At 41.7% G+C, this 19,435-nt stretch overlaps 2 protein-coding genes across 3 annotated transcripts; one reads left to right on the forward strand and one right to left on the reverse strand.

Moving 5' to 3' along the window:
* Nucleotides 1-3,585: 3,585 nt before the first annotated feature.
* On the reverse strand, nucleotides 3,586-11,507 carry SPRTN (SprT-like N-terminal domain). Of its 2 annotated transcripts, XM_067535975.1 has the most exons (6): nucleotides 10,970-11,507; nucleotides 9,749-9,848; nucleotides 8,738-8,866; nucleotides 7,724-7,988; nucleotides 6,716-6,805; nucleotides 3,586-6,602 (listed from the first exon to the last, which is right to left on the reverse strand). In XM_067535975.1, the coding sequence occupies exons 1-6, from the start codon at nucleotides 11,218-11,220 to the stop codon at nucleotides 5,848-5,850; spliced, it is 1,590 nt and encodes a 529-aa protein (XP_067392076.1). In that variant the 5' UTR covers nucleotides 11,221-11,507; the 3' UTR covers nucleotides 3,586-5,847. The 2 variants fall into 2 exon arrangements, with proteins under 2 accessions (XP_067392076.1, XP_067392075.1); XM_067535974.1 differs by lacking the exon at nucleotides 6,716-6,805.
* Nucleotides 11,508-11,579: 72 nt separating this feature from the next.
* Nucleotides 11,580-18,647, forward strand: EXOC8 (exocyst complex component 8). The gene is made up of 2 exons (XM_067535973.1): nucleotides 11,580-13,283; nucleotides 14,001-18,647. Exons 1-2 carry the CDS (start codon nucleotides 11,763-11,765, stop codon nucleotides 14,607-14,609), a joined length of 2,130 nt encoding a protein of 709 aa, XP_067392074.1. The 5' UTR covers nucleotides 11,580-11,762; the 3' UTR covers nucleotides 14,610-18,647.
* Nucleotides 18,648-19,435: the final 788 nt, after the last annotated feature.

The following is a 19,435-nucleotide window of genomic DNA, read 5'->3' on the forward strand; positions in this document are numbered from 1 at the left end:
AGATTCTGCAGCATCAGCATTGCTCCACTTGTTTATTGCTATGCCTTCTATCAGTACAGTCAAGCAGTTTGTTCCAGCCTGTCCTGCTGCCAGATTGAAAGGAGCCTAATGTTTCAGTGGAGGTCAAGTGTTGCTACAGTAATTTGCTGCCACATATTGCTGGCCGCATCCACACTTAAACTGCCTTTCCCCGCCCCCAGAATGCTGTAATTCTGTCCCTTGGTGCTGATGGTGGTAGAGAATTGTAGATGGTTTGTTAGGTTGTGTATGCAAATACAGGTGTTCTCTTGCAGGTACACATCAAGCTAGGTGGCCTGGCTAACCTACTTATTATAGGCAGAGTTGGTGTAGCTATGTTGGTGCCAGGATATTAGAGAGACAAGGTGGGTGAGGTAATATCTTTTATTGAACCAACTTCTGCTGGTGAAAGACAAGCTTTCACACTTACACAGAGCTTTTCTTCAGGTCTGAGAAACTTAGGTTTAGTCTATACTACAGAGTTAGGTCGACATAAGGCAGCTCATGTTGACCTCACTCTGTAAGTGTCTATCCTAAAAGGTAGCTCCTAATGTAGCTCACTCACTACACTGGCTTAATAATTCCACCTCTGTGAGAGGCGTAGCATTTAGGTTGATGTAGTTGTCAATGCAGTGTCAGTTGCTTACATTGACTGTTGCTGCCTTTCAGAAACAGTCCCATTATGCCCCCACATTGACTGTTAAATCAGTGCAAGCGCTCCTGGTGAGGATGCGCCCTGCCAACACAAGGTGCATCGTGAGGACATGCAAAAGTGATTTAATTACTGTGCTGACTGTACATCAGCATAGCTGACTTAACTTTGCAGTGTAGACTTGCCCCCAGTGTCACAGCTAAATAGAAGGTAGAACAGAGTTTAGCATAAAGGAAGTCACTTATTACAACAATCAATACAATTATTTATTACAACCCACTGACAACTCCCACCTCCCCATTTCCTCCAATGACTGGAAGGGAGTTAACCAGCCAATCCACCTTGAAATGTGTGTGAACTACTTACACTAAACAATCTGTTCCACCTTGTATTTAGCTGTGACACCAATTGTTTCCCAGGCCTGAAGAACTCCGTGTAAGCTCAAAAGCTTGTCTTTTTCACCAACAGATGTTGGTCCAATAAAAGATATTACCTCACCCACTTTGTCTCTTTACTTAATATACACAGTTAAATGGCTCCATCTGTGTTAGAACTTGGCAAAAATATCTTACCACCAGGGTTAAAATACAGTAGTCCATGGATAAAAGCCATAATACCACTTGGATGTAAAGAGCCCCAGGGCATGTCTACACTTAAAACTGCAGCTGGGCTGCTGTAGCACTTTTCGTAAAGATGCTACTATGCTGACAGGATTGCTGCTCCCATCAGCATAGTTAATCCACCTCCATGAGAGGTGATAGCTATGTTGATGGGAGAAGCTCTCCTGCAGACATTGCCCTGTCTACATTGGAGATTAGGTTGGTATAAACTAAGCCTCTCACGTGTGGATTTTTCACCCCCGACAGGTGTAGTGATACTGATGTAAGTGTGTAGTGTATACCTTGCCATACTCTACATTCACCTTAAACTAATTCCTCGGACACTTATCTCCCACAGCTAGGGATGAGTCAACACTATTAACTTGCATTTCTAGGTGATCAGATAGTCTAACCTGACACACAGAGCATTGTTAGCATCTGTGATTTTTAAAAAAAGTGCATCTGACCTGAGAAGTTTTTGTACATTTCTAAAGCTGATTATTGATGTCCTTACATAAGGCACAGTAGAACTGTAGTGTATTTTTAAAGGTGTTTATGAATGTATGCATCTGGAAATGGGATCTCTCAGACAAATTTACTTCCATCAGGATTATAAAGCACCCATTCAGAAAGTGTTATGAAAACTTACTAGCTGAGATATGAAATCTATTTATTCACCCTTGCCCATTGAAAAGTACTTATGCCTAGTGAGCATTTCTATAAAAGGAACAAACCCCTTCCAGAAAGGGCTAGGCAGGTGTCACTCCATCCACATTTATGTTGCTGGCCAGAAGATAAATACTATGAATTTAGGTCTTCATGCTTTCATATAAAAAAAAATCCAATAACCCACCACAGAATAAGACTTTTTCCCTCTCAAATTTGTAGGGCTACTTGTGAGTAACAAGGCAACATGTATGTCTGGTATCTTTTATTCATACATTTCTCCTAAATGTATTAATTTAGTTGATATTTATTTGTTTCATCCTTAAGCTCATATTTTATACCATACCTTAATACAGCGTATCAGCTAAGAGCACTTCTTGGCCAGTTTGCATAGGTAGTCCACAGCTGAGCTGAGAACTTGGGGCAAAAAGGGGTCTGATACCAGCAGATTTATTTTAACTGATACGTAACTTATCAAAATTCATTCTGTACTGAAGGTGCTGTAACTTTGTTAGATACTATATTCTTCATACATAAAGTTGAATCACAAATAAGTGCAAAAATAACCTACAAGAAGCACACACAGCAAAACGCTAAAAAGAGAGTTTACAGACATGCTAATACCTTCCAATATCAAATAACTACAGAGTCTGCCCCTATAGGTCTTTGAAAATATCCTATGTAATTATTGCACAAGAAATGCCTGGCTATCATTATACTTAATCATACAGATTTGCATGGGCAGAAAGCCATATTTGATCCAAATGCTGTGTATAATTGCCAAATCCTTTAGAAGATCAAGTTTTGTTTGTTTGTTTTTTTGGAGGAGACACAGGCCAACCAAAAAAGACTTCTCACAATGCTTTGACACTGTCAAAGACGTGCATTTCTCTAAATTCTATCAAATAAACATCCCCCAAATAACTGGTATTCTTTGATTACCTAAAGAAAGTGGACTCCAGTAATACTTAAATCACACTTGTTAAATTTGTTGTTACTGATAACTGAACAGCTACTGTCTAACACTACTAAACAGCTTAGAAAAAAAACTGCGTTCAATGTATTTACTTTGCCACTATAGAAAATGTCAAATGTAATGTAACTTTCTCCTGTTTCTGTGGGTCTTTACCAGAACAAAATATTGAGAGAGGAAGATATGATTGTAAAATTACACAAATAGAACTTTAAATGGATAGGAATATACTTGAAATTATTAAATGTTTAAAAGATGACTATGATTTCAAGTTGATAATGTCCTAAGTCAGGAATGTTGTTTTCTTTCACTATACATTGTTTTGTGGAGGCATTTGTACAACAAAATACATACCAGTTTTGTTTAGATGGAAGTATGATAAAGAACAGGTCATATCAAGTTCTAAGATCGGTATTTGTATGATCATATTTAACTTATTGATGGCAAAGCATTCAAAACAATCCCTATAACTCTGGATTAAGAAAAAGATGGAGACCATCGAAGTCAGTGCAGCCTATTTTTAATAAGCTCTATACTATATCATTCCACAGCAAGGTTTGGGTTTGTGTGGAAGGTTGTGCACATGTTGGAGTGACTCCTATTGTACAAATATGCCTAAAGATGACCAAATAGGATGGTAATTGACAGCCACATGAAAACTAGACTAAGTAGCAATGCAAGGTTTACCATCATTTATTCAGAATATGCAAAACATTTTTAAGATTATTAAAACATTTCTGTAATGTCAGTACTTTAAAATGCAGTTTCAGCAAAAACAGGTACATTCTATGCATTCTTAGGGATTTTTTTTTTCATATTCTTTGAAACCAGATATTAGCACTGGTCGAAGTCCATAACTTTTTGATCTGCTTATTCCTCATCTCTGAGGAAGTCAACTGTAAACCAGTTTACATTTATAACAAGACAACCTGTACTTACACTTTTGTCTGCATCATAGCCATCCTATATGACTATGAGCAGTACAAAAAGCAACCTAGTGTACAAAATGTTTTACTGTTTAACCTAGTATTCCACAGTATTGCTCAAGTCACCTCCAAATCAGTCAAATATCATTGGCGCACCAACAGAACTTTTCAGTAGGCTTTATACATCTCACTTGGTATTCATAACATGTAATGCTGTTAGCATATACTGACTGAAGCTATTAATTAGGCTGGCAAGCAAGGAAGCAAAGCAAAGCTCTGCCACTGATGGCAATCACCCTCTTTTGGAATGTGAAGTCAAATGGAAATCTGCATTTAAATTCAGGCCTTCAGCTAGAATTCTGTGGCAGGACTAGTGATCTGACAATGTCTTCCACTTTTGGTACCTTATTCAGCGCTATTTTTACTTTTAGTGGTTTTAGCCTTTAGGGCTTAAATATACAGAAATACAGATGATGCATTCTGGGAATTAAAGGGTGAAAGCCACTGAAGTGTCAATATATGCAGCAAGGCCAGTGCGAGGAGAGAAGTGGAGATTGTTGAACTATGAGCTAGCACTTACTGCCCGCACGCTAACCATGCACATTAAAAAAAGGCCCACATGAAAATTAACCTTATGCCTTAACACTATAAGGACATTTAAATTCCTCTGCTCTTGTTCCTCTTAAAGACAAACGTTTCAAAACCTAATATGTATCGTTAATAGTTCCTTAAGTCTATAGCCTAATGCTCCATCTAATGCATCAAGCAGTGTTAAGTATCTAAAATCCATCCATATCGCTAATTTTCTACCCATTCCTTCACTTAGTCTAAGATTATACAAAAATAGATGTAAAACCTGCTGCCCGTTTTTGCTGAAGACTTAAACTAGCTCTACACTGCAAGCTAAGGGTGTGATTCTCCGCTTGTGTATACATAGTCGCACTCATCAAGCTAGTGCAAATATAAATAGCAGTGTAGCTGCAGTAACAGGGGTAGCAGCAGATATGGCTGAAACCGGTGGGTATGAACTGATGAGAGCTAAAGCAAGTTTGTGTACACGAGCAGGGGAATCACACACAACCTAGCCATAATTTGAGTCTAACCCCACCCTGACTCCTACCAGACCTTTAAAAAGTTTTGGGTGAAACTGATCTCTGGAGAATGTGTAACTATGGCTTAAACACAGTACTTGGTGTTGTGCTAATATAAAAAATGCTCACTAGTTAACGCACTTTCATTGTGGTAAAATGTTAAATTGATATCAGTGCCTGTGGAAGAGGACAGTTTAGAACTTCAATTTAAAGGTGGCTGGGGTAAGTTGAAGAATAAAAAGACAAAACAGCATGGTTAAAATGTTAAATTGCTTTTAGAACTCATGTAAGATTTCAGAATCTAGTAAATATGCCTCCTCCCCTGGTAATACTTAGTTTTGCAGTAAAAATGTAGCCCAACCACAACTGCATTTACTAAAATCAGGAGTCTATTTGGCCTGGTCTACACTTGAATTTATACTGACATACCTATGTTGGTTAGGGTGCAGAAAAACCACACCTCCTAGGGGCACGCTTACACCAACTAAACCATCAGCATAGACCACAGCTATATGGACAGAAGATGACTTCTGTTGGCATAGCTAGTTTCATTCAGGGAGGTAGTGTTCCTACACCAGCAGAACTCCTTCTGTCGCCTATGCTGGCACGTACATATGCTGATGTAGCCTCTGTAGCGTACATATACCCTTATGCTCTTTGGGACACAAGCACTATGAGAGTAACTAAACCAGATCTTAGCATGCAACTCCACCCAAAAATTTTTTTTTAAAATCAGAATTGCCTTCCTTCCACTCTGAAATTCAGTCTCCACTTTGCATATAGGGAAGTTTCCAACTTGAACAATGGAGGCCAATGTACAGGCACATGACAACAATCATGACTGGACAAATCCTGAGCAATATAATTTGAAGATTTTAAACTATTATTAGCACTTAATTGTGCGATTGCATTTCAAAGGTTCTTATGTCAGACAAGAATCTAGGTGTTCATTTATTTTGGTTTCCAAAACCTCCGTCTGGCAAACAGGACAGCTAACTCTTTTATCCTGACCAACAGCAGAACTATAACTTGCAGAGGAAACCGTTGGTTCAGCATTGCTTTTTATAGGCATGCTAGTTCTACACGTGCCAGCAGTACTCTCTCTCTTTATAAAGTAGTTTGCAAAGGCAGATTTGTCTTCCATTTTTGGCCGTTTCTGTGGTATACCAGCACTTTCAAAGCTGTTATTTCCCTGGGATGAAACCCTGGCTCTTGGAGTTGTTTCAGCATGTTCAAAGGAAGTTCGTTTTGGTGTCTCGTTAAAAGGTGGGAAAAAATCTTTGGCATTGGTAGGACTTTGGTTCAATTTTCCTCCATTAACAGGAGGAATTTTAACAGGTGACCCATCAACATTCCTGTAAGCTTTCGTATTAGCAACAGATATTTTATGAGACTTGTGGTTCAAAGCAAAGCTGTTTTTATGATTGGTGCTAGCAGTAAAAACTGGATGGGAAGAGCTGGTGTTGAATGTGTTTGGTTCAAATTTTAGTTCATTTTTAGGAACTAGTCTTGCGGTTCCAGCTTCTGAATAAAGTTGTGGCCTGGGTATTTCTCTGCCCATAATACTGTTGCTGGAACTTGTGCATCTCTCAGAGGACCAAAGGCCTGCTCCTCCAAGCTGATATCCTTTTCCACTAAAGGGAATTAGGCTTCGTATATCACCTCCATGTATCCTTCCTGTAAAAGATGAGCGATTAATAACTTTGTTCAAATCTACTACATTTGCTCAGTACCAAGTCTGTTCAAACAGCAAGTTGTTTAGTTAAGAAGTTAAAATAGGACTTGAATACCAGCCTGAGCTATTCCACAGCAGGTTGGAGCTAAGGTCTGTGGTAAGATTCCCCAAACTCTGGTGTGGCAGACAAAACATTTTGCAAAAGCTTCGTTTAAATAAAAAGCTTTTCAATTAATGTAAGTAGGAAATAAATAGGCTCAATGCAGTAGCTTTTGTGTTTTTTGTACTCAATTTTATGCTGCCACCATATTTCAGTTTTCAATGTATTGTACATTTTCATATGGATATGAAGAAATGCATCAGAAGTTGTCATGTGGGGCTGGTGAGAAAATGTTGGAGATTTTGGAAACTGGACAGAGGACAGTTGTACCATTTGGCAGCTGGGGAGAGAGGTGGGGATTGTGAAGGTTTCTACTAAAGTCATTACCTGTGAAATAGTGAATATTGACATTTTAGACTCATTTCCAGGTTACAGGAATTAGCAACCCAGTTTGATAAATAAGGTGGTTTATTCCACTTGTATTATTTCTGGCTGGTTACAGATTCAGAAAGATAACACTGCTTACTAGGCTGTCATAATCATAAGGACAAGAAACTTAATAGTATTGTATAGCAGGGTTCTACAGGGTGAAGATTCTGCTCCAAGTTTTGCATCCTTGAAATATACAGGGCCATGGCTGCATAACTCCTTTCATCTCAGGATTTCAAGCAGGAAACTTAATACCAATGGAATGACAATTTCATAAACTATGTCCCTTTGAACAGACAAGCATTATGATTCTAATTATGATTCACTAATAGTAAGATTTACCTATGCTCTATCCAGAAATCAGTTTTATTTGATCCTTTATATTTTAGAGCAAAAAAATTGATACCACATACTGTTGCACAGACCATTAACTAGGCTATAACTTTAATGATACATCAGCATTAAGAAGCCATGTGAACAAAGTCCAACATTACAAAAAATGTTAATGCTAAATCTCTCCAGCATTTGATCTATTTGCATTCGTTGGAATATTGTATAGGAGTGAGTTTGAAGAGAAGTGAAAGAATCACGTACCTTTGTCATCAGATGGCTCAGAGTTTGAAAGCTTTGCCAGCTGGGTTTTCTTGCCTTTAGAATAGCTCTCTGGCTCCTTTACTTTTGAGAATGTGCCTCCACAACTCTGTTGGTGGTCAGACCACCAGAAGTCTCGCGCAGAGGGTGCCCTATTCATTGCACGTTTCACATATCCAAAGTAGGGTTTTCTACTCTGACATGGGCCATTACATCGCCACCAGTGTTGGCGATAAGAATCCACTTCATCATGAAAATTGTGATAGATCTAAGCATAAAACAAAACAAAGACAAGATTCATTTCCATTTCATATTAATCATCTCTATATGTTTGAGGTGTGCTAGCATTCTTTAACTAATTGCTGCTGCTGGTCATGGGGAAAATCCTCAAAGAACCAGGAGGAAAACAGCACAGAGTTTATCTGCTGGAGGAGTTAGTCTACTGTATACATAGAAACCACTTTCAAAGTAAATATCAATCTTTTTCCTCCCTACCCCAATAAAAAAAACTTTATATAGTCAGCACAATCTTGCATACCAGTAACCTTTAAATATTAACGAGCACTCTGTGCATTAAGAGATATTAAGCAATGAGGATCAATACTTAGCTTCCTTTCATGAAGCTTTATTCTGCACCTAGACTGAGGAATAAATCAACTCCCCTCTCCGCATCTTTGTTTTAAGTTATAAGCGAAGTACAGAATCTTCTTGAATTTTACATTATCTGCTGATTCAGCTAAAGGAAAATTGTTGGGTCAAATCTGGCAGGTTGAGGAGAATACAGTGAAACCTGTTTGGGAATATGTAACTCTTTAAAATTATCTATTCCTCTCCACCCCCAATAACTAGAGCAGCTGGTACATAACTCTACCCAAAGCTGTCTATACTAGTTATGGACTGGCTACCATGGAATGCCAATATATTTACATACTGTATTTGAAATACCCAGTTACATAGCACCTGAATAGAAAATAGTTTGTTTGCTAGATTGTATTTTGTTAAGTAAAAACCACTTACTGTAACATTGGCTCCAGTCAGGCGATTGATGCGACGCATGTGTTTGCAAAACTCTGGCCCATGAGATTCATGATCTTTGTCATTATTAGTGACAAATAATAGGGCATGAATCATTTCATGTAAGAGTGTCTGAAACAAAAATCATGTAATTGCTAGATGTTTTCCAAAATACATATTATTTTAAAGCTAATAGCTTGTTTTGTCTTTACTACTTTATATACATCTTGATACAGACCTTTTCTGTGGAATTTGCAACCTAAGTATGGATCATAAGAATACAATAATATCTCTGCTAAAAAAAAAAATCATCCTTTCTCCAAACTGCAAAATCTACATATTCTCACCATGTTGCCCAAAAGACATTGGCTAATTTTGAATGTCATTATTCACAGTAATTAGGCTTTTTAAAAAAAAAAATGTCCTCAGGAGAAAAGTGATGCTTGTGAGCCAGCAATGAGATGCAGGTTTTACAAGATTTCGGCTCACTGAGCACTTCACAATAGGAATCTTGTAAAGCCTTCATTTCCAATCAGCTCACAGCAGAACTGGCAGAGAACGAAGGAACAGCTTGAAGCTTAACATGTATGATCAAACTCTCTGCATCTCAGTTTTTGTGTTACTGGGATGCTCAGCCAGGAGATGGAATTGAAATGATTTTATTCTGCATTCCAAAGCTTAGCTTATATTTTTAACATTGAGGAAAGGGGTATTTTAAAAACCCCCAAAATATTTTTCCTATGTTTGGGAGTAAGATGGGTGGTGGATAACTTTGGGCCTCACTCATAAGGGTGTCACGGTTCAGAAAAGTTGTGACTGACAGATATCCTTAATTTTGCATATTTACATAATTATCAATAAGTAAGGAACACAAATTTCTCCTCAAATAAAGCAAAGACTATTTTATAATCTAGATGACATCGTGCATTAAGACTTCTAGTGCAAACTTTAAGATAGGATACACTTCAGGAGACTTACAGTAAATTTATACATAGGTGAACTGTCTTAAAATACCTCTACAAGATCTTTTCTTGGTCTTAGCTTTAAGAGAGGCTCACTAAGGCGGATGGAACACATCCCACCTCTTCCTTCATAGCTGCACACTCCAGCACATCTAAAAAAGAAAAAGCAGAATGTAGACTTATTTGTTTTTGTAGCTGGTGGGACAGAACTGAGAATTAAACATACAAATAGTGGTCCTCTTAAGATTGCCAAGTAAACCAAGAATTTAACAGCTATCCAAAGAAAAATACACAGTTCAAAAAGCCAGCATTATCCAGAGTTGAACCAATCATTTTCCAGCACAATCTAGGAAATGACAACTCTTGTTAGTCTATACAAACAAAAATGGAACTAATTTTCTAAATGTCTTTCAGAAACACCCAATTCAGAGTTAGTCCCCCTGAGGATTTAAGAGCTTTACAGAAGTCTCAGAACTTGTTCTTCACAATTCAAGGCTGTGAAAATATGTTTCTTCTAAAACAGTCCTAGAAACACATGAACATACTGCTAGGCTTTCATTTCCCTTTCACTGAAGTCTTTCAAAGCAAACATACCCGGTGACAACAAAACCGAATGGCTACATGTTATAGTAAGTGTAACAGGCGGTCCTCCAGACCCCGAGTTACACGCAGCCTAACAGCACTCGCTGTATCTCTTGTTATAATGTCCCGCCAGGTTTACTCTAGTGGGAAACAACGCTCCCGGCATGTGAAACCAAGGGGGGTTCTCAGTGGGTAAGTGCCCGGCCACGCGGGTGTGTGACAGACGGTGTCAGCGCACAGGGCAGAGGTGATAAGACCGAACCATTCCCGGCGAAGTCAGAAATCGGAGGGCGGCTAGAGACCAGAGAACCGGGAGAGCCCAGCACCTGACCGCGCCCCCCGTCACCGGACGGCCCATGGCCGGGCGCTGCGGACCCAGGTCCCGCTTCGTTCTCGGCGGGCTGGGTGACCCGCTCGCTTGGCAGAGGCGCGGCTGGTTTCTCCCCACATCGCTCCCCGCCTCCGGGGGCAGGTCGGTAACGGGGTTGTACTTTGCACCGCTTTGCCAGCGAGGTCCCCGGAGCTGCGATCCCAGCCCCCGACCCAGATCCCCGGCCCGGCCCGGCCCGGCCCGGCAGCAGCGACCTCGCTGCGCTTTAACCGGGGCCCGCTGGATCCAGCTCCCCGGCGGCGCGGGTCGGGAGCGCTCGATGCGGCCGGTTGTAACCGCCGCCCGCGGCCGTTACCGTACAGCGTCATGCGCGGGCTCCACGTCACCGCCACGGCGGCCAGCTTCCCCCAGAAGAGCGTCTCGTTGAACTGCACGAAGAGGCCGCGCACGTCGGGGCTCGGGTCCAGCAGCTCCCAGGCCTCGTCCACCACGGAGAGCGGCCGCGGCGGCGCGGAGGAGCCCGGCGGCGACTCGCTGCAGGCCGCTGCCGCGGCCTCCTCTTCCTCCCACTGCGCCTGCAACCGCAGCGCCAGCAGGAAGTCTCCGTCCATCCCGCCGCTCGAGGAGCAGCTCCCAGGACCGTCCCCGAGCGCAGTCACGGCGCGGGCGGGAACTGCAAACACTTGGCTCGGGCACAGGCAACCAACCGGCAACCGCCCCCGCCCGGACTGAAATTCCGGCGCACGCGCAATAGACAGCTAGGCAGTGAGCGCGCTGCGCCCCCCCGTTGCCCCTTTCCCTGCACATGCGTATTCTACCCAGCTTTCTTCCTCTGGCGCGTGCGCCAACAGCGTTCCACACTCCACTTCCGCTCTGTCCGTCGCACGCCTACTAGACGTCTACAGGGGTGTCGTAAATCAGCGCCAAGCGCATTACGGCTTGCCTGCCTCTGACGCAAGCATCGTACAGCGTTCAACTGAAATCGCGTCGCTCTCCAGGCGCGCGGGCACGGGGCGATACCCGGAAGTAGGTGGGTCGCGGTCCTGGCGCATGCGGCTTGTTGTGCCCCGCGCAGGCGCAGTAGTAGCAGCAGCCGCCGTCGCCGTCTTCCGCGGTCGAGGTGTTGCTGACACTCGCGGCCTCCCCGGGAGCGATGGCGCTGCCGCTGGGCGAGGGCGTCGGCGGGAGCCGGCTGCGGCGGCAGCTGGAGTCGGGGGGCTTCGCGGCGGGCGAGTACGTGAAGCAGCTGTCGCAGCAGTCGGACGGCGACCGGGACCTGCAGGAGCACCGGCAGCGCATCCAGGCGCTGAGCGAGGAGACGGCGCAGAGCCTCAAGCGCAACGTCTACCAGAACTACCGCCAGTTCATCGAGACGGCGCGCGAGATCAGCTACCTGGAGAGCGAGATGTACCAGCTCAGCCACATCCTCACCGAGCAGAAGGGCATCATGGAGGCCGTCACCCAGGCCCTGCTGCTGCAGGCCGACCGCGACGACCCCGCCCTGGGCGCCCGCCGCGCCGCCGCCGACCCCCACAGCAACCCCTTCCTGCCCCTCTCGGCCAAGGAGGCCGCCGCCAGCGAGGAAGGGCGGCAGCGCACGCTCACCACCCTGCTGGAGAAGGTGGAGGGCTGCCGGGACCTGCTCCCTGAGAGCCCCGGCAAGTACCTGGTCTACAACGGGGACCTGGTGGAGTACGACGCCGACCACATGGCGCATGTCCAGCGGGTGCACGCTTTCCTCATGAACGACTGCCTGTTGGTGGCCGCCTGGCTGCCCAACCGGCGCGGCACCTACCGCTACGATGCCCTTTACCCGCTGGACGGGCTGGCCGTGATCAACGTCAAAGACAACCCGCCCATGAAGGACATGTTCAAGCTGCTCATGTTTCCCGAGAGCCGCATCTTCCAGGCCGAGAACGCCAAGATCAAGAAGGAGTGGCTGGAGGTGCTGGAGGAGACCAAGCGCAACCGCGCCCTCAGTGAGAAGCTGAGGCTGGAGCAGGAGGCCCCGCCACGGGCTGCTCTGCCACCTCCTGAGGCCACCAATCCCTTTGACCAAGAACATGAAAAGGACCCCCCACCTGAGGAAGAGACAGTAGATCTGTCCCTGGAGTGGATCCAGGAGTTGCCTGAAGACTTAGATGTCTGCATTGCCCAGAGAGATTTTGAGGGGGCAGTGGACCTGTTGGATAAGCTGAATGAGTATTTGGGAGACAAGCCCGTGAGCCAGCCAGTGAGGGAGCTACGAGCCAAGGTAGATGAGAGAGTCAGGCAGCTCACCGATGTATTGGTGTTTGAGCTGTCTCCCGATCGGTCATTACGAGGTGGTCCAAGGGCCACTCGCCGGGCTGTGTCTCAGCTCATTCGTTTGGGTCAGTCCACCAAGGCATGTGAGCTTTTCTTGAAGAACCGGGCAGCTGCGGTACACACGGCCATCCGTCAACTGCGCATTGAGGGTGCCACTCTGCTCTACATCCACAAACTTTGCCATGTCTTTTTTACCAGCCTGCTGGAGACTGCCAGGGAGTTTGAGACAGACTTTGCTGGCAACAGTGGATGCTACTCTGCCTTCATTGTGTGGGCCCGCTCTGCTATGAGGATGTTTGTAGATGCCTTTAGCAAGCAGGTTTTTGACAGTAAAGAGAGCTTGTCCACTGCAGCTGAGTGTGTGAAGGTAAGTGTGTAAGGAAAGTAGTGTGGTCTGGTGAATTGACCACATCGCTGGAAGGAACCAGTAACTTCTGGTTTCTAATCCTTGTTCAGTTACTGATTGCTTCTGTGGCTTTAGTCTGATCACTTGAAAGGTGTCTTGTGGGGGGGAAATGGGTTTGTGTTCCTTTTTGCTTCTTTGTGATGTGTGCAAGAGTTTTTCTTGAGGTTTTTTTTTTTTTTTTTTTTTAAACTGATTCTGAATAGGAATGCCAAGTTCAAGCTTCCCATATTTTGCCCAAAAACTGATTGGAAATTGCAAAAGTCTGTCAGCACTTTACACTTTAATTAAAGGGGTAGGATTTATTTGTTAAAGTTTCAATACTCTATTTTTCCAAAGAGTTTATTGGAATATTGAATTTGTTGTTGGAATAACAAAAACATTTTAAAAAAATATAATAAAAATCAGTTAAGTAATAATTGTCAGCTTTCAGGCTCTTCTGACAGAATCCTGTCATTTCTCTAGTTGTCCGTAGTGTTCTGTGGCAGAAAAGATCTGCATTTCTGATATTAAAAAAATAAGATTAATAAAATCAGTCTGTTTTTCTTTTTAAGACACCTTTAGTCTATGCCTTATTTTTCATATCTATAAAATAGGGCTGATACTTTTAAGGGTGATTTGGTGACTGACTAGTTTATAAGGTGATATCCAGATAAATATTAATACATTTTATTATTGAAGGTAGCAAAAGAACACTGCAAGCAGCTCAGTGAGATTGGACTGGACCTTACCTTCATCATTCATACCCTGCTGGTGAAGGATATTAAAGGAGCGTTGCAGAGCTATAAGGATATCATCATCGAGGCCACCAAGCATCGCAACTCTGAAGAGATGTGGAGAAGGATGAACTTGATGACCCCAGAGGCTCTGGGGAAACTCAAAGAAGAGATGAGGAGCTGTGGGGTGAGCAGTTTTGACCAATACACTGGGGATGACTGCTGGGTGAATCTTAGCTATACTGTGGTGGCTTTCACCAAGCAGACTATGGCCTTCTTGGAGGAAGCACTAAAGCTGTACTTCCCAGAACTGCACATGGTTCTACTGGAAAGTTTAGTTGAGATCATCCTTGTGGCTGTCCAGCATGTTGATTACAGTTTACGGTGTGAGCAGGACCCTGAGAAGAAAGCATTCATCAGGCAAAATGCATCCTTTCTTTATGAAACTGTCCTTCCTGTTGTGGAGAAAAGGTTTGAGGAAGGAGTTGGAAAGCCAGCAAAGCAACTACAGGATCTGAGAAGTACTTCAAGACTGATTCGTGTAAATCCTGAAAGTACAACCTCTGTAGTGTAAAATGAAACCCACGTGTTCTCTTCAAAAGTCTACAAAGTGCTTACCAATAATGTTGTCTATGAATATATATCTTGTAAATCTTTTCCAAATCCCTGAAAGCTGCAAAACTCCACCTGCAAATTTGTTTTAGCTAAAGACTCATGAACCAAATCTGAAGACCAGGAAGGGAAAGAAAAATCAAATAATTAGAGAGAAAGCATTGGGATCCCATAATTTTATATTGCATGTCTCCTTTCCCCATTAATGGCCTCTGTTGTGAGTTTTACATTCTGGTTTGGGCCATATAAAATGTTAGTGAAATATCTAAATACTTGTACTATACGTAGCAGTAAAAAAAAATAACCTAATCACATTTCAAATTGTGTGATTCAAAGAAAATTAATATATTCCTGAAGGAGTATAATTGCTAGGTTTACTGAAGCACTCTGTGAGTATGGTTCTTTGTAAAGTTCATCTGCTTTCCAAACATGACTCAACTCTATGGAAAAACAAATGGATTTGCAGAATTCACGTTTTGGTAATCTTAAAGCAGAGATTTTTTTGATAACAAGACAGGCAATCAGCACTACAGAGAGAGCACATATTGAGGTCAAAGAGAGATTCTCAGATTAAAGATACTTAAAAAGAAAACATTTCCTTACCTAGTTAAATAAAGAAATGTTCTATCAACTGTTATAATAATCTTAGGTGTTCTTTCTAACTGCAAGAATGTTTTAATGTTATGTTTTCACTTTGTTTTCCTGTTGACTTCAGTCGGAGCAGAAGCTGGTCAATACACATAGCTAGGTTATTGAGGTGTGGGTATAACTACATCACCATCCCCTATCTAGCTGTAGAAACCATAGCAAAAAGAGGGTTTCTTGTCTCAACATAAATGAGACTGAGTTGTGCAGGATGGAGGAAAGTCGTCATTGAAGTACTGTATGATTAGGAGACGACATTCCAGCTTTGCTTGTGCAAGGGCATGGATGGTGGAGACAGGAAGAAACATTTTTGATAAAGAGAATGATGCTTATACAGTTCTTCTTAAAAACACATACCTATGACTGTTACTTTGTTAACATTGCTTTCTCTGGTGTAGTAATTCATTATACAAAATTACCCGTTTCAGTCTTTTTACTACCTTCCCTCCCTAGCAAACAAAAATACCAAACCGTCATCTGTGTGAGCTTGATTACACTGAAAATTTGAATCCTTTATCCACATCACAGATAGTGCCTTTTATCCCTGTTGTAGAAGGGACCACAGTAAGAAATGAGATTTGGTTTCACTACTGAGACTGCCAAATGGAGTACCAGTTTCATGAGGATTTTATGTAGCTGCTAGTTCACTCGGATCTGATATGTGACTACTATGTCATTCTATATAGGTCTCTGAAAACAACTTGCAACTTTGGACACAGACTGTTGTCCTGTCTTCTGAATTATCTGGGCTTCCTCTTGTAGCCTTACATCATCTTAAGCATGAGAAAACAATATTCTTGTTACAAATAATTTTGTATTAGAATCTTAATCGGCTCTTAACTGGAATAATTGAGAATCGTACTTGTGCACCTTTGAACTTGTCTCTCTTAAATGAGATTTAGCAATTTGGGGTGATATGACATGCTTCTATAAGGTGCCTAACAAAACATTGAATTAGTAAAAGCACTTGAAGAGTGGATTATAGCGATCCTACCCATTTCTGCATTTTCCTACATATCCATCTCTCTAATGGCTCATTTCCATGCTGGTTACTCTTGGATAGCTCTGGAGCCTCCAACCTCTGCAAGGCATCCTCCCACCCCAGGCATTCACATTCAAGGTTATTTCTGCGGTCACTATACAATTATTTTGCTGGTCAAATCACATGAAAAACATAGAGTGCATTTTTACAGTGTAAGAACCAGTTCCATGATATAAGTTAGTTGAAAGCAATTGAAGGCCACTAAAATAATTGTATTTTATGCCAAATTAGGACAGTGAGAGTTACTGCTCAAGCATATATCGTTATTAAATGCATGTTCTGAGGTTATTTCATGGGATTACCCTGAAAACCAGAATCTAACAAGGGTAGTTTGGTGTGGTTTTTTTTTTTATATATATAAGTTCTTTGAAACATACAGCAGGGCATGTTAGATGCTTCAGCCTTAATGAGTTTGGGAAACATTTCAAAATGGTTATAAAAGAGAACCAAAGAGCATCTTTTATGGTTATTTTTTTAAAATGGTATATATTCTGTATCTCTCTTTTTTTTTCCCATTCCAGAACATAGCACTTTCATTTAGGAATACAGAATCATTGACTTAAAGCTCATTTGAATTGTTGCAGTTCAAGAAGAGTAATATGTGAGACTAAATTTTGAGGTTCTGATTCTTCCCTGCAAGTGAGGAGTTGCTGTAAGGAGCTAGGTTGCAGCACCCTGATTTAGGTCTCCCAGATAAGAGAGTAGGAAGGGTGTCCTCTTCTAATTTATGCTGTTGGTGCTGCCGGTGTAACATTCCTTACTGCCAACAGAGGATTGGGTGTACCTCAGCTCTGCCATGTCCTCTCCTGCCTCTGACATGACCCCAGCTTGCCTGTGACATGCTCCCTCCTCTTTATGCCAGAGGTTGGGAAGCACCTGGATAGAAGAGGCAGAATCTGGCCAGTGACTTTAGCAGACCAGAGAATCCAGGATTTCATTCATTTTGGTGACCAAATCTTGTGTTCACTTGGCTGCTACAAATCCAGACTAATTTTTGCATGTGGATTTTGGGCTGTCTAAACCGCTGTATGTAATATTGGTATTTTGTAACTTGCGATTCTGGTTAAGTCATGGCTGAGAGTTTATGTAGGGCAAAATAAATTATGGCTGAGAAAAGTGATGTGTAAATTAAATTGAACACATGCTTTATACATTGACTAGCTATGATCCAAAATAAAAGTATTTTGAAAGTCCCTTTTTAGTAAATAAATTTCAGATTTGCTTACAGTAATATTAGGTGGCACTTTTCTTTTCCTAAAAGTGCATGCAGGTAGGGAGAGTATTCAGCTTTTAGTTTAGTATTTGGATCTGGGTTAAGTGTTCAGATGAAGTAATACCAATTTTGCAAATTTTGGTGGTTTGAGGTGGAGATAATCAAATTTCTTTTGTAATGTTTTCATTTTGAGAGGACACTGCATGTAAAATTTGATAACTTCTTTAGCTGCTTTGTTGAAATTGTGAACTGCATACATTCAAGATACTTTTACTCATGGGAGTTGATGTGTTTCATATAATTTAATGCTGTAACATTTCTGAGTGGAGAGGACCATACAATAGAATTTGTATGGACCCAAATTCGTAATTATATGAATAGAAATATAGTAGTAGGGTTATACTACCAGCCTCCTGATCGAGAAAAGGCTATTGAGGAACTTATCCAAAGCTTGTTGAAGTCGATAGCAAGACTACCAGTGATTTCAGCGGACTTTGGATAAGGCTCGAGGGCACACTTTTGGGAGAGATGAAAACGGCAATGAAGTAATGTGTCAGTTCAGTTCAGTACAGTAATGTGCATACGGACTAGGCAATTGACACAACAGGATACAGTTTAGAGAAACAACTTCTCAATACCTTAAATGATTGCTACCTGAAACATCTAATTCTAGAATTGAGTAGATGCTATTCTCAATTTAGTTCTAAGTCACACACAAGCTTGGATTCAAGAAGTAACTAGTTGAATCACTAAATAATAATGACCACAACGTAATTACATTCAACATCCTCTGGGAAGAAAATGTAGGACCATGACACTAAATATTGAAAAGGGAGATTTAAAAAAAAATGGGAAAGCTGCTCTAAAGTCAAAATAAAGGGAAGTAAAATTGTTACTTTTTAAACATTCCATAACAGAGTTTTAGAAGGCAAACACAACCCTTAAACCAAAAAGGAAGCAGGAAAATAAAACCTAGTATGATTAAATAAGTTTCAAGAGGTTATTTGAATAGGTGTCTGTCAGAAAATGATACTCCAGCCCCAGTGAAACCAATAGAAACCATAAACAATAGGGGATAACATGGAAATGAGAAAGGCAAAGAGCAAACGAAGAATAAAAAGACACATTTTTAATGTATGTCAGAAGCCGGAACTCTGCCAGAAAATTGATGAATCCACAGGACTACTAGGGTGTAAAGAGAGCCATTTAGAAAGATAAAAACTTTACTGAGAAGCTAAATGATTTCTTTGTATCAGTCTTAATCACAGAGGATGTTGGTGAGATGTCTGCTACCCCAGTGCTACTTTAGATTAAATAAAAGTGAAGCATTGCTATAGACTGAATTGTCAGAAGAGAGGAAACACACTGGTAAAATAGAGCAATAAGCCACCATGTATATCACATATATACATGATATACAACCAAGAGTTCTGAAGGAGCTTAAGAATGAAGTGGTGGGGCAAGATGGTGAACGGTACAGTTGCACTGTTTAGGACAGAAGTTCTCCAGCCATTTAGTTCTGTGGACTCTCTAATAGGAAAAAGATTTCGTCGGGTGGTATCCTAGTCCCACTGAAATCAAGGGCAACTCCTATTGATTCAAGAGAACCATGATTTCTACCATGGAAACGCTTCCCCTACTAATTCTCCAGGGTTTCCATATTCAGTGGGGTTGAGTTTTTATTTTTAATGTGTGGACTAATAAGCAGGTACCATGTTTTACTAAACAATGGTGTAGGTGTTTTTGAGACTGATACATTGACCATCCACATAAATAAGATTAGTGTAATTATTTAAATAAATGTTCTAAGAAGGCTGTGTGGTCTATAGAAAGACTGTGAGTCAGAAGCATCCTAATTCTAATTCTGCTTAAATCCATGGCTCACTGG

The sequence above is a fragment of the Emydura macquarii genome, unplaced genomic scaffold, assembly GCF_026122565.2.
Source record: "Emydura macquarii macquarii isolate MOO-44397 ecotype Brisbane River unplaced genomic scaffold, CSIRO-AGI_Emac_v2 contig_3517, whole genome shotgun sequence".
NCBI lineage: Eukaryota > Metazoa > Chordata > Testudines > Chelidae > Emydura > Emydura macquarii.

Bases quoted from the DNA above. Each gene is read 5' to 3' on its own strand.
- SPRTN (XM_067535975.1), bottom strand. From the start codon at position 11,220: ATGGACGGAGACTTCCTGCTGGCGCTGCGGTTGCAGGCGCAGTGGGAG. The intron at 9,849-10,969 runs GTACGGTAACGG...TTTCTTTTTTAG, and splicing joins TGGAGCCCGCGCATGACGCT to ATGTGCTGGAGTGTGCAGCT. The intron at 6,603-6,715 runs GTATTCAAGTCC...CATCTTTTACAG, and splicing joins CTGTGGAATAGCTCAGGCTG to GAAGGATACATGGAGGTGAT.
- EXOC8 (XM_067535973.1), top strand. From the start codon at position 11,763: ATGGCGCTGCCGCTGGGCGAGGGCGTCGGCGGGAGCCGGCTGCGGCGG. The intron at 13,284-14,000 runs GTAAGTGTGTAA...TTATTATTGAAG, and splicing joins CTGCAGCTGAGTGTGTGAAG to GTAGCAAAAGAACACTGCAA.